Source organism: Coregonus lavaretus (genome assembly GCF_964263955.1).
Source record: "Coregonus lavaretus genome assembly, chromosome: 16".
Lineage (NCBI taxonomy): Eukaryota > Metazoa > Chordata > Actinopteri > Salmoniformes > Salmonidae > Coregonus > Coregonus lavaretus.
The window spans coordinates 28,448,936-28,462,999 of NC_140003.1; the positions used below are offsets into that span (position 1 = coordinate 28,448,936).

At 42.3% G+C, this 14,064-nt stretch overlaps 1 protein-coding gene across 1 annotated transcript in view; it reads right to left on the reverse strand.

Annotated features, from left to right (window-relative positions):
- The window catches only part of LOC311144000 (pre-mRNA-splicing factor CWC22 homolog), a 45,192-nt gene that overhangs the window by 8,794 nt on the left and 22,334 nt on the right, over positions 1 to 14,064 (reverse strand). Inside the window, exon 14 of the mRNA XM_084179912.1 lies at positions 11,302 to 11,362. Coding sequence (XP_084036038.1) covers positions 11,302 to 11,362 — 61 coding nt within the window. The remainder of the gene's footprint in view (positions 1 to 11,301; positions 11,363 to 14,064) is intronic.

Consider the following 14,064-nt stretch of genomic DNA (forward strand, 5'->3'; position numbering starts at 1 on the left):
GTGCACATGTCAGATAAAATATAATGTCACAACAGGTCTGATGGCAACATCAGGTAAACTTTTCGTTTTGTGTCGGTACAATTAATGATCGAGAAATGGCGGTGGAAACCCCTTTATGCGCAAATATTGATATAATAACCATCATATCGAAGTAAATCTGGAGTCACACAATGACATTGTGTGGTCCTCCCAGTATGACTCGGGAAAGCATGCAGTTTATTAGGCTAGATGAAATAAGTTAGGCTAGTGGAAAGTCATCTGTTAGACATCATTGAACACAGCAGCAATACAACTCACCTTAAAACTAGTGGTTGAGGTCAATTCCAGTTCAGGTTAAGTACAAGAGGACAAGTTTGAGACAGAGACAGGCAGCTGTCTGAAGATAATGATTTCCCTTAATGTTTTTAACCAAAGAACCCTTTTTAATCGATCTGTTCTCCTTTAAAAACAGAGGCAGACAGGTAGCATTTTTGTGTGTGTCCACTGTCCAGTGAGACGTGAGAAGAGAATAGGGCTATGCTCTGCTGTGGTGGTGAATCGGTTGACCATCACTGATTCAGTCATTAGCCTTTCTTAAAAAAATAAAAAAACATATTGTAAAGTGGTTATCCCACTGGCTATAAGGTGAATGCACCAATTTGTAAGTCGCTCAGGATAAGAGCGTCTGCTAAATGACGTAAATGTAATGTAAATGTTGTGTCTATACATCACAGCTAAGATATTGAGCAGGCCATAAGCTCTAGAGAAGAGCCTATTCCTCAGGATCCTAGCAGACAGTGAAGGAAATTTCTCCAGGTCTCTGTTCTTATCCTATCCACCTGGCTGTCGGCCCAGGGAATTCTCTAAATGCATGTGTACCCATAGAATTACATAGCCTAGAATATAATATGTGAATTATAGGATCTGTGTGTCCCTGTCCACCTGGTTGTGAGGGCAGAAACACCCATCACTGACACTCCCTGAGTCCTTGCAGCTGGGTGGGTTTTACTCTGGTATTACTTGCTAAGCTAGGCTCTATAGGAAGTGTGAGGATTACATACTTGGAGACATAGAACCACATATGAATAGTTCTCTATGATTACATGCTTCCCAGCAGCATTAAAGATATCGTTAACTTTAAATACCATTTGGTTCCTTACCATGAAAGCAGTTTGTGGACAAGACAGCAGTCATGCTTTGTTTTGTTTTTTTACTTAGCCAACTTCATAGCAATTTCTTACAAAAAAATAATGCAGCACTGACCCTCCCTACAGCTTAGTATGGTATTACTCTGGGCCGCAAACAAAGTGTGGGGTTTAAATGGTTCCCAACAGCATTGGGCCCACAGTCCTCCTACACTCCCTTCTCCTCCTACACCATTCCACCGGCAGCACCTGTGTCTCTGGTGTAGGGGCCTTCTCAGGACGTGATGTCATGCCATCCCTCTGTGTCTATAGTCTCAGGAGGGGGAGGCAGGCTGGGGCCATACGGGCAGGCTGGGGCCATACGGGCAGGCTGGGGCCATACGGGCAGGCTGGGGCCATACGGGCAGGCTGGGGCCATACGGGCAGGCTCGGGCCATACGGGCAGGCTGGGGCTATACGGGCAGGCAGGGTGACATCTCATCCCTTAGAGCATGTACTGTCCTTTTCCATCTGGTGTGTGAGAGGAGCCCAACACTAACCTTAGGCTCAGTGAATAGATGCAGCAGGCTGAGGATACCTAGCCTAAGTTGAAGGGCACAGGGAATGTGATTGACACTGATCTGACAGAAGCACTAGCTTGCTACCCATCAGCAGCTAGAATATCAACCAAAAGAAAAGGGTGAGGCGCCATATGGAATAATAAAAAGTGTGCAACAAGAATAATTTCAGAGCTGTTTCGAATATGGTTTGTGCATTGCCTTGACTAGCTTGAACACAGAGGGCCACTTCAACACACACAGTGTCATACAGAGTCATGTGACCTAGAGTGGAATCCTGGAAGCAGGCAAACAAGAAGGCTGTCCTCTGACTACTAGTAGCACTAGACAGCGTCAGACATACGTAGCCCTTCCATCTTCCATCCCCCTCCTCTCCTCTGTGGCCTTTCCATCTTCCCCCCTCCAGAACCACTGCTGTGCTAATGCATCTCCCACCACCATGGGACCGACATGGGGCTAGAGCACTGAAGAATGCCCCTTGGAGGCTTCCCCATAGAAATAGAATGAGGCTACCCATCACCCAACCACTGACTGAATGGGAATTCCTTTTCTAGTAATTATATGTCTATGGGCTTCCATCTGCCAAAAGGGTCTCACTCCATGCTGCAGCATCATAGGAGGCTGAAGACTTCATCAATAATTTCAAGGAGAGAAGATTAAACAAATCCTACAAACTCTTAAATACAACAGCATATAATTTCTATACCAACCCTAGACAATCGGAGACTCTTCAGCTGAAAGACTAAACTGACAACATTGGTGTGCTTTGTTTTGTCAGTTCACACGCGTAGTTGTTTGATTTACAACTACACGGGACCAAGTACAAAAAAAATCCTAACTGAAATTTACATTTTTGCTATATATACAGTTGAAGTAGGAAGTTTACATACACTTAGGTTGGAGTCATTAAAAACTTGTTTTTCAACCACTCCACAAATGTCTTGTTAACAAACTATAGTTTTGGCAAGTCGGTTAGGACATCTACTTTGTGCATGACACAACTAATTTTCCAACAATTGTTTACAGACCGATTATTTCACAGTTGGAAAATTCCAGAAAATGCTGTCACGGATTTAGAAGCTTCTGATAGGCTAATTGACATCATTTGAGTCAATTAGAGGTGTACCTGTGGATGTATTTCAAGGCCTACCTTCAAACTCAGTGCCTCTTTGCTTGACATCATGGGAAAATCAAAATAAATCATCCAAGAGCTCAGAAAAACAATTGTACACCTCCACAAGTCTGGTTCATCCTTGGGAGCAATTTCCAAACGCCTGAAGGTACCACGTTCATCTGTACAAACAATAGTACGCAAGTATAAACACCATGGGACCACGCAGCCGTCATACCGCTCAGGAAGGAGACGCTTTCTGTCTCCTAGAGATGAACGTACTTTGGTGCGAAAAGTGCAAATCAATCCCAGAACAACAGCAAAGGACCTTGTGAAGATCCTGGAGGAAACAGGTACAAAAGTATCTACATCCACAGTAAAACTAGTCCTATATTGACATAACGTGAAAGGCCGCTCAGCAAGGAAGAAGCCACTGCTCCAAAACCGCCATAAAAAAGCCAGACTACGGTTTGCAACTGCACATGGGGACAAAGATCGTACTTTTTTAGAAATGTCGTCTGGTCTGATTAAACAAAAATCGAACTGTTTGGCCATAATGACCATCGTTATGTTTGGAGGAAAAAGGGGGTAGCTTGCAAGCCGAAAACACCATCCCAACCGTGAAGCATGGGGTTGGCAGCATCATGCTGTGGGGGTGCTTTGCTGCAGGAGGGCCTGGTGCACTTCACAAAATAGATGGCATCATGAGGAAGGAAAATTATGTGGATATATTGAAGCAACATCTCAAGACATCAGTCAGGAAGTTAAAGCTTGGTCGCAAATGGGTCTTCCAAATGGACAATGACCCCAAGCATACTTCCAAAGTTGTGGCAAAATGGCTTAAGGACAACAAAGTCAAGGTATTGGAGTAGGCATCACAAAGCCCTGACCTCAAACCTAGAGAAAATGTGTGGGCAGAACTGAAAAAGTGTGTGCGAGCAAGGAGGCCTACAAACCTGACTCAGTTACACCAGCTGTGTCAGGAGGAATGTGCCAAAATACACCCAACTTATTGTGGGAAGCTTGTGGAAGGCTACTCGAAACGTTTGACCCAAGTTAAACAATTTAAAGGCAATGCTACCAAATACTAATTGAGTGTATGTAATCTTCTGACCCACTGGGAATGTGATGAAAGAAATAAAAGCTGAAATAAAATCACTATACTATTATTATGACATTTCACATTCTTAAAATAAAGTGGTGATTCTAACTGACCTAAGACAGGGAATTTTTACTAGGATTAAATGTCAGGAATTGTGAAAAACTGAGTTGAAATGTATTTGGCTAAGGTATATATATATTTACTTGTTGTGAAATATATATATATATTTTTTTTTTTTCTCACAACAAGTAAATGTGTGTAAATATTTAAAAGCATAGATTCTGGTTGAGATTTATCGGTCCCACTTTATCAATCTTAGTTTTTCTAGCAGACAAAACCTTTATGGTGAAGCATGGAGAGGCAGGCAGATGTGCTGTGAATAACGAGACCCAGCTGTAGAAACGACTGACTGATTCATTCATTCAATTCTTCACTCTCACTCCCCTTGAAAGAATGACGTGTTCTCTCTCTCACTGGTGACAATAAGGGCAATAATCAGGCCTGCTCCACAGTGCCAGACTAGTAGACAGACAGAGGTAATAGCACTGATAGCTGTCCACACACAGCCCATCTCCTTTATTAAGTCTGCTTCACAGTTCATACAATCACACCTCATATAAATGAATGAATAATAAGCTGTGTGACTGTGTCACATAGGCCTATCCAGACTCACTAACAGCCCCAAGATCTAGCCTAGGGTGTCAAACTTATAACACACCACATTAGAAAACTCCTAATGTTTCTGGCCTCAGAGCAAGCCTAATTATTCTAAAGGAAATCCATTGGCTAGAACAGATAGATGTCGGGTAGATTAAAGTGTAGTTATACTGTCAATGACCTTTGAAGCAATGTAGGCCTGGTGATGGTACGATGCTTAAAGTCTCATCCCAGTCATGACATTATACTATTTAAAATTGACACAGAGGAGTGAAAGTCATTGAGGGCCAGTTTCTCTGAACCAGATTAGCCTAAACCTAGTCCTGGACTAAACAGCATGGTATGTGGAAAATCACCATTGAAAGTGCTTCTTTCTTAGGAGCCAGGGAGTAGGCTTAATCTGAATCCAGGAAACTGGCCTTCAATGTGGGTGGCAGGTAGCCTAGCGGTTAAAAGCATTTGGCCAGTAACCGAAAAGTCGCTGGATTGAATCCCAGAGCAGACTAGGTGACAAAAAAATATATCTGCCGATGTGCCCTTGAGCAAAGCACTTAACCATCATTGGTCCTGCAAGTCGCGCCGGATAAAAGCGCCTGCTAAATCACTAAAATGTAAGGCTGTCCCCGACTTTAAAAAAAAAATATCTTGGTCGACCGAGAGTCGTCCTGTTCTTTCGACCAACCGATTGGGAGAAATGTTTAACCTTATTTTTCCATATATAGACAGAAACACCCAAAGATCATGAGAACGGTGAGGAATCAGCCCAGAACTACACGAGAGGATCTTGTCAATGATCTCAAGGCAGCTGGGACCATAGTCACCAAGAAAACAATAGGTAACACACTATGCCGTAAAGGACTGAAATCCTGCAGCGCCCGCAAGATCCCCCTGCTCAAGAAGGCACATATACAGGCCCGTCTGAAGTTTGCCAATGAACATCTGAATGATTCAGAGGAGAACTGGGTGAAAGTGTTGTGGTCAGATGAGACCAAAATGGAGCTCTTTGGCATCAACTCAACTTGCCGTGTTTGGAGGAGGAGGAATGCTGCCTATGACCCCAAGAACACCATCCCCACTGTCAAACATGGAGGTGGAAACATTATGCTTTGGGGTGTTTTTCTGCTAAGGGGACAGGACAACTTCACCGCATCAAAGGGACGATGGACGGGGCCATGTACGTCAAATCTTGGGTGAGAACCTCCTTCCCTCAGCCAGGGCATTGAACATGGGTCGTGGATGGGTATTCCAGCATGACAATGACCCAAAACACACGGCCAAGTCAACAAAGGAGTGGCTCAAGAAGAAGCACATTAAGGTCCTGGAGTGGCATAGCCAGTCTCCAGACCTTAATCCCATAGAAAATCTGTGGAGGGAGCTGAAGGTTCGAGTTGCCAAACGTCAGCCTCGAAAACTTAATGACTTGGAGAAGATCTGCAAAGAGTAGTGGTACAAAATCCCTCCTGAGATGTGTGCAAACCTGGTGGCCAACTACAAGAAACGTCTGACCTCTGATTGCCAACAAGGTTTTTGCCACCAAGTACTAAGTCATGTTTTGCAGAGGGGTCAAATACTTATTTCCCTCATTAAAATGCAAATCAATTTATAACATTTTTGACATGCGTTTTTCTGGATTGTTTTGTTGTTATTCTGTCTCTCACTGTTCAAATAAACCTACCATTAAAATTATAGACTGATCATTTCTTTGTCAGTCGGGAAACGTACAAAATCAGCAGGGGATCAAATACTTTTTTCCCCTCACTGTATAAAGCAAGGCAAATTTAACAGTTAGGCTATTGATTATAGACCTAATTAAATTGGGGTTTCCTCTCTCCTCAATTCTCTTAGACAATTAGGCTAAGGCCAGGGCTGTTTCCTCATCTCTGCTGATTTTGTACGTTTGCCCACTGACAAAGACATGATCATTCTATAATTTTAATGGTAGGTTTATTTGAACAGTGAGAGACAGAATAACAACAACAAAAATCCAGAAAAACGCACGTCAAAAATGTTATAAATTGATTTGCATTTTAATGAGGGAAATAAGTATTTGACCCATGTGTGTAAACCTGGTGGCAAAACCCTTGCTGGCAATCACAGAGGTCAGACGTTTCTTGTAGTTGGCCACCAGGTTTACACACATCTCAGGAGGGATTTTGTTCCACTCCTCTATGCAGATCTTCTCCAAGTCATTAAGGTTGAGGCTGACGTTTGGCAACTCGAACCTTCAGCTCCCTCCACAGATTTTCTATGGGATTAAGGTCTGGAGACTGGCTAGGCCACTCCAGGTCCTTAATGTGCTTCTTCTTGAGCCACTCCTTTGTTGCCTTGGCCGTGTGTTTTGGGTCATTGTCATGCTGGAATACCCATCCACGACCCATTTTCAATGCCCTGGCTGAGGGAAGGAGGTTCTCACCCAAGATTTGACAGTACATGGCCCCGTCCATCGTCCCTTTGGTGCGGTGAAGTTGTCCTGTCCCCTTAGCAGAAAAACACCCCCAAAGCATAATGTTTCCACCTTCATGTTTGACAGTGGGGATGGTGTTCTTGGGGTCATAGGCAGCATTCCTCCTCCTCCAAACACAGCAAGTTGAGTTGATGCTAAAGAGCTCCATTTTGGTCTCATCTGACCACAACACTTTCACCCAGTTCTCCTCTGAATCATTCAGATGTTCATTGGCAAACTTCAGACGGCCCTGTATATGTGCTTTCTTGAGCAGGGGGACCTTGCGGGCGCTGCAGGATTTCAGTCCTTCACGGCGTAGTGTGTTACCAATTGTTTTCTTGGTGACTAAGGTCCCAGCTGCCTTGAGATCATTGACAAGATCCTCCCGTGTAGTTCTGGGCTGATTCCTCACCGTTCTCATGATCATTGCAACTTCACAAGGTGAGATCTTGCATGGAGCCCCAGGCAGAGGGAGATTGACAGTTATTTTGTGTTTCTTCCATTTGCGAATAATCGCACCAACTGTTGTCACCTTCTCACCAAGCTGCTTGGTGATGGTCTTGTAGCCCATTCCAGCCTTGTGTAGGTCTACAATCTTGTCCCTGACATCCTTGGAGAGCTATTTGGTCTTGGCCATGGTGAAGAGTTTGGAATCTGATTGATTGATTGCTTCTGTGGACAGGTGTCTTTTATACAGGTAACAAACTGAGATTAGGAGCACTCCCTTTAAGAGTGTGCTCCTAATCTCAGCTCGTTACCTGTATAAAAGACACCTGGGAGCCAGAAATCTTTCTGATTGAGAGGGGGTCAAATACTTATTTCCCTCATTAAAATGCAAATCAATTTATAACATTTTTGACATGCGTTTTTCTGGATTTTGTTGTTGTTATTCTGTCTCTCATTGTTCAAATAAACCTACCATTAAAATTATAGACTGATCATTTCTTTGTCAGTGGGCAAACATACAAAATCAGCAGGGGATCAAATACTTTTTTCCCCTCACTGTAGCAACATAGGGAAAGGCACCAATTCTACCGTGCACTGAAGATTTTGTTCCAGAACCGCAGACAGCGACCATATCAAACATGGGAGAAAGCGCATTTGTTATAAAATATTAGATTCATTAGTGTTGCACCATTATTTTTACATAATATAACCATACACAATTTCAATATCACGTCTTAGAGTGATGGAATGTGCCATCCACCTGGCCGCCGCAACGTATTAGTCCACTGAGACCGGTCTCTTGTGCACCATGAATAAAATTAAAATAATTTGCAAATGCTCGACTAAAGAAATCTCGGTCGACCAACAGCCTATCGACCAAACAATCGACTAAATGGGGTCAGCCCTACTAAAATGTAAATGTAATTCCATTATCAAAAGAGGATATAGAGCAACCACAACTCCTGTGTTCCCCTCCAGTCTAATGACCTTGTATTTCAGCCAGACAGGATCTGCTGAATTTGTAGGTCAACCTGTTTAAAATCAGGTTCAAATGACACCACAGTGTGAACAGTGGGCTGGGTGAACTGAAGCCCTCGGTGGGTGATGTATAGCCCATCAGCACTCATTAGTCACTCCTCACTTAAAGACCTTTGTCTCCTCATTTAATACAAAGACCTTTCTCCATCTTCTTCCATCTCTAATTATCTGTGACTGCTATGGTAAGGGGAAAGGATAGTAAGTAAGAGTGAAAATGAGAGCGAAGGGGAGAATGAGACAGCTAAAAAGACTGAGCAAGAGGTATAAGGAGGAGTGTGGCAGGAAGGGGCAGAGTAAACTAGGCCCTACTTCCAAATAGTAGTCAAGCCTACATCTCAATTATCCAGGTTATGATTGTGGCTCTACAGTCTGAGCTGGACCAAGTGGCCAGTAAACAGTTACAATCAAGGTCTGGATGACAGCCGTGAGGAAATAGAACTGTGGCAGATTCCTGACTGTGTTCATCTCACAATTATGTGTTTTGGAACACAGCAGCATGTGTCCTAGAATATATTATAAAAGGTCATGTTGATGTAGAAGCAATGATCAAAACACAGCCATAGGTTCAGAGAACATGATCATTAAAATACCATATGTTACAGTGGGGGAAAAAAGTATTTAGTCAGCCACCAATTGTGCAAGTTCTCCCACTTAAAAAGATGAGAGAGGCCTGTCATTTTCATCATAGGTACACGTCAACTATGACAGACAAACTGAGAAAAAAAATTCCAGAAAATCACATTGTAGGATTTTTAATGAATTTATTTGCAAATTATGGTGGAAAATAAGTATTTGGTCACCTACAAACAAGCAAGATTTCTGGCTCTCACAGACCTGTAACTTCTTATTTAAGAGGCTCCTCTGTCCTCCACTCGTTACCTGTATTAATGGCACCTGTTTGAACTTGTTATCAGTATAAAAGACACCTGTCCACAACCTCAAACAGTCACACTCCAAACTCCACTATGGCCAAGACCAAAGAGCTGTCAAAGGACACCAGAAACAAAATTGTAGACCTGCACCAGGCTGGGAAGACTGAATCTGCAATAGGTAAGCAGCTTGGTTTAAAGAAATCAACTGTGGGAGCAATTATTAGGAAATGGAAGACAAACAAGACCACTGATAATCTCCCTCGATCTGGGGCTCCACGCAAGATCTCACCCCGTGGGGTCAAAATGATCACAAGAACGGTGAGCAAAAATCCCAGAACCACACAGGGGGACCTAGTGAATGACCTGCAGAGAGCTGGGACATGTGGCTGGGTCTTTCAGCATGACAATGATCCCAAACACACCGCCCGGGCAACGAAGGAGTGGCTTCGTAAGAAGCATTTCAAGGTCCTGGAGTGGCCTAGCCAGTCTCCAGATCTCAACCCCATAGAAAATCTTTGGAGGGAGTTGAAAGTCTGTGTTGCCCAGCGACATCCCCAAAACATCACTGCTCTAGAGGAGATCTGCATGGAGGAATGGGCCATAATACCAGCAACAGTGTGTGAAAACCTTGCGAAGACTTACAGAAATCGTTTGACCTGTGTCATTGCCAACAAAGGGTATATAACAAAGTATTGAGAAACTTTTGTTATTGACCAAATACTTATTTTCCACCATAATTTGCAAATAAATTCATTAAAAATCCTACAATGTGATTTTCTTGATTTTTTTTTCTCATTTTGTCTGTCATAGTTGATATGTACCTATGATGAAAATGACAGGCCTCTCTCATCTTTTTAAGTGGGAGAACTTGCACAATTGGTGACTGACTAAATACTTTTTTTCCCCACTGTACATAAACCAAATAGTCTAGTATTTAATTTATCCGCATGAGCGAAAACAAAAAACAAGCTTAAGAATAACAGTATAGCTATAGTACTATACGAATACAGCTGTAAACTCTGTCTTGCAGCACTCTAATCCCACACAAAAAAACGAGATGGGCACAAACTGATGAATTATTTGGATGTTAAAAGTGACCTAGTAGTAAGCTCACAAAAGCAGCCATTTGATATGATGTTATACAACTACTGGCCCTGTGGCTATATGGCACATTGTACCATGACATACACCTCAGTGATTCCTTTATAAAGAAGGGTAAAGACAGATTTATCAAAGATGGCTGGGTATATTTTCTTACACTATTTACTTACATATCATAGCTTTATTTTCAACAAATTTATTTCTTATGGAAGTAGCCAACTTACAATTACATAAGAGACCAAATATATTGCAGATTGCAGAGTACAGGTACATGAGAGCGATCACATAATATTATTTCCACCCACAAACATGTGTACTGTAGGCTGGCCACGAGAAAACATGACCTATCGCACAGCTATTTTAAGGTAACATAAATCATAGGCAGTAAATCACCGCTTTTCGTTACATAAAACGTGTAGGAGCATTAACAGTGTGTAGGATGTCTCTAAACCTCCTCTCTCCTCTACTGGGGTTCTTCTGTAAAGACTACAAGATATTGAAGCTTGTTATTACAATGTCCACAACTTTGACAGTTGAAAAGGGGACACTTTGGGGAAACAAACTATTTGATCAGTTAAATCATTGTGGGGAACACCCCATTCCTAAACTAGTGCTTTCTTTGGCCTGGCGAAGACGCAAAACAAGGAAATTGAGATGACAAATGCTTCCCGAGTGACTGAAGAATCCAACAACCCAGCAGACCAGAAACAACTATTTAGATTAAGCTCAAAGTTTGGATAAACAGCTCTGAAAGCTCTTTAGATTAGATGGCCATGATATGGCAGGCTGGCAGCTAGGGGAAAGGTATACTGATGGAAGGGTACTGGGAGGAGAAGTATTGTAACCTACCGTTTGGCTGTCAGGAAAGTCCATCTTGATCAACTTGTGGGCACACTCCTCAAAGTCCAAACTGTTGAAAGAAGAGAAACATGTATTCACTAATCGTCATGATTTAATAGGACAATAATAATAATAATAATAATAAGGCTATAAGAGCATATGTTTGCATGATCATATTCCAAACAACTTTATCATGCCATATGGACTACGACAGAGTGTCCGGGCACCAGGCAGGGTAACAACTTGGGTTGGATGGAATTTTCAAAACTTATCACAGAGCAAAATAAACTCTCTGCCCTCATGTTTATTTTAGAAGTACTTTCATTACACATTTAGAGGAGTTTATAAATCCATAAACAAACATGTGGCAGATAATGTCTTATTTTGTTGTTTGATCACTTTGGAAAATTCCATCCAACCAAACTCAATTTAGGAAGCAGGCAGGACTGCATTCTGTAGACACGGTGTAAAACTGTGGTAAACACCATGGACCTCTCATTTCCTTCAGACATTTCTACCAGCATTCTGCATCTCTCCTCTAACCGCTGAAACTGCTGACAAACCCAGACAGACACACTGCTGAGCCAACGGTGTCGATCCACATGTGGACCAAAATGTACAAAACACTCTAGAAAGAAAACTGTCCTGACCATTTCGTTTACCATGACTAGACAGGGGAATTCTGATGGGATGGTGTTAAAACACAGAGGTTGTATAATCCCAGTGAAGGTTATATAGCCTTCTTCAATACTTATGACATGTCATACATGTTATTCTATCACATTCATAAAGGACAATTTGTATAAGCTCAGTTTGAAGCCGACACTGATCCGTGTGTGTAACTATGCAGAAGGTTATGCATCACACCGGCTATATTCATGTATCTGTAGAGGTAAAATGGAAGAGAACAAGGTCTCATCGAATTTCCTATGTGGTCACTTATCAGGGTTTCTAAAGTTCAGCCCCTTCTCCATGTCGGTGCTACTGCCTTTCTACCAGCTGGAACAGATAACCTTCTCATACTACAGAGGCAAACCCAGCTAGGCCTAGCAGAGTTGATCTGGGCCAATGTGATCCGAAAATAACCAAGCCAGCCCAGTTCGATTCAGGTCGGAACAATGTGAAAAGAGAGGACCAGGACCACAGCTCTACCTCTTTCTGATTGAGTACAGTGTGGCTATTTATCACACCGAGACACAGGCCGGTCAATGGAAACTGATTTGAGTATATCACACTTGGCAAAAATTATGGAAAATGTGACAAACTAGGCTATGACAAACTACTTACCTTAACTAGATGACAGATATGCCAAAAGTCTATGTCACCATGCTATGCAAACATCCGTTGCAGTATGCAAACACAGGTAATACAAATATGTGGGAGGCCTACACTGTACATACAAATACTCAGCCTGTCTATTCGTGGCCTGAAGACGTTCATTCAGAAACAAGGTTAAAATAGACTGCACACATGCATAACCTCTTATCTGAAAGGGCTTAAGAGGAGAGGAGCTTTCAGCATCATTAACAACTGACTGGTCACTGACTGGCCCTGAGGTAGTATGTCTGATAGACAGTCGATGGCTATGCACTCTGCTCTCCTAAGCATTGTGGTGTGTCTGATAGTAAGTGGATTGCTCTGCAGTGTCCTCCTACCTACATCATCTGAAAGTATGTCTGCTCTGTTCTCTCATTCCTATATCAGCTGGAAAAAGACCAGCTCAGCTTTAGAGAAGCAGAATCTAAGAAGAATAGCCAACAATTGTTGCCATTCTCTTTGACCTCTATGGCCAGGGTTTATTCGTTAGTCAAATGTTTTGTTATGGTGTGCTCTAACGAACACGACTCAGCACAACTAGAGAGAATACCTCCCAAACGGATGATGAAACTAGAGTACGGTGCATTCTGATCCTAGACTTCAACTGGGCTGCTGCGTATGAATGAATAGCCTACTTCATCACTTGCTGCAGCAGTCTCCCTAACAGCAATGTTTTAGCTAGTCACTAAAACCTGGTTTAATATGCCCCTGTCTCTCTGGACATTGACAAGTCTGTTCCTCCTCAAATCCAACACAACATCCCTTAACACAATCCTATTAAATTCTGCTCTGCAGAAGTCTGTGCCACTAAGAACTTCACCCTATAAACTGTTTTTATGCCAATTAATTATGAATGTAAGCTAAACAAAATGTTTATTACATAAAAAACATTCCGCAAATACGGCTTTAAATAAACCGCATTCTTCGAGACTGGTCTCTATCTGCCGTGGACATGGAGTGATTTTCAGCCATCTGGGTTGGCCCAGAGGAAAAGTCTACTACTGCCCCATTTCTGCTGAAAACATCCATGGATCTGGGCCCATTCACATTCTGTTGGCAGATCTAGTTGACTTTTCTTAACAGAAAAAAAGCATTCAGGCAGCGTGGAGACACACAATAAATAAGATGGATTTCAGTAAGGGTGATTGAGTCATCATATCGGTTACAAAGTGTGAATCATTGCAAAAATGACAGCAAACTAGTGGATGCACTCTGCATTCACCCTATAAAACCTGTGAAAAAGTGGGAAGGAGTGAAAAATCAGCATTTATCAAAGTTTCGGCCAAAGCAGGCAGTAAGTTATGTGCAGAATAATTTGTATGGGGTATGCAATGTAAGTAATGTAAAAATGGCAATTCAGCCAAGCTAGCAGAATGATGCTGAAATGTGGAGAGCGAGAGGGGCAAATTGAGGGTTCATTTGAATTTCAAAATGTGATCATTTCACCACTTCACC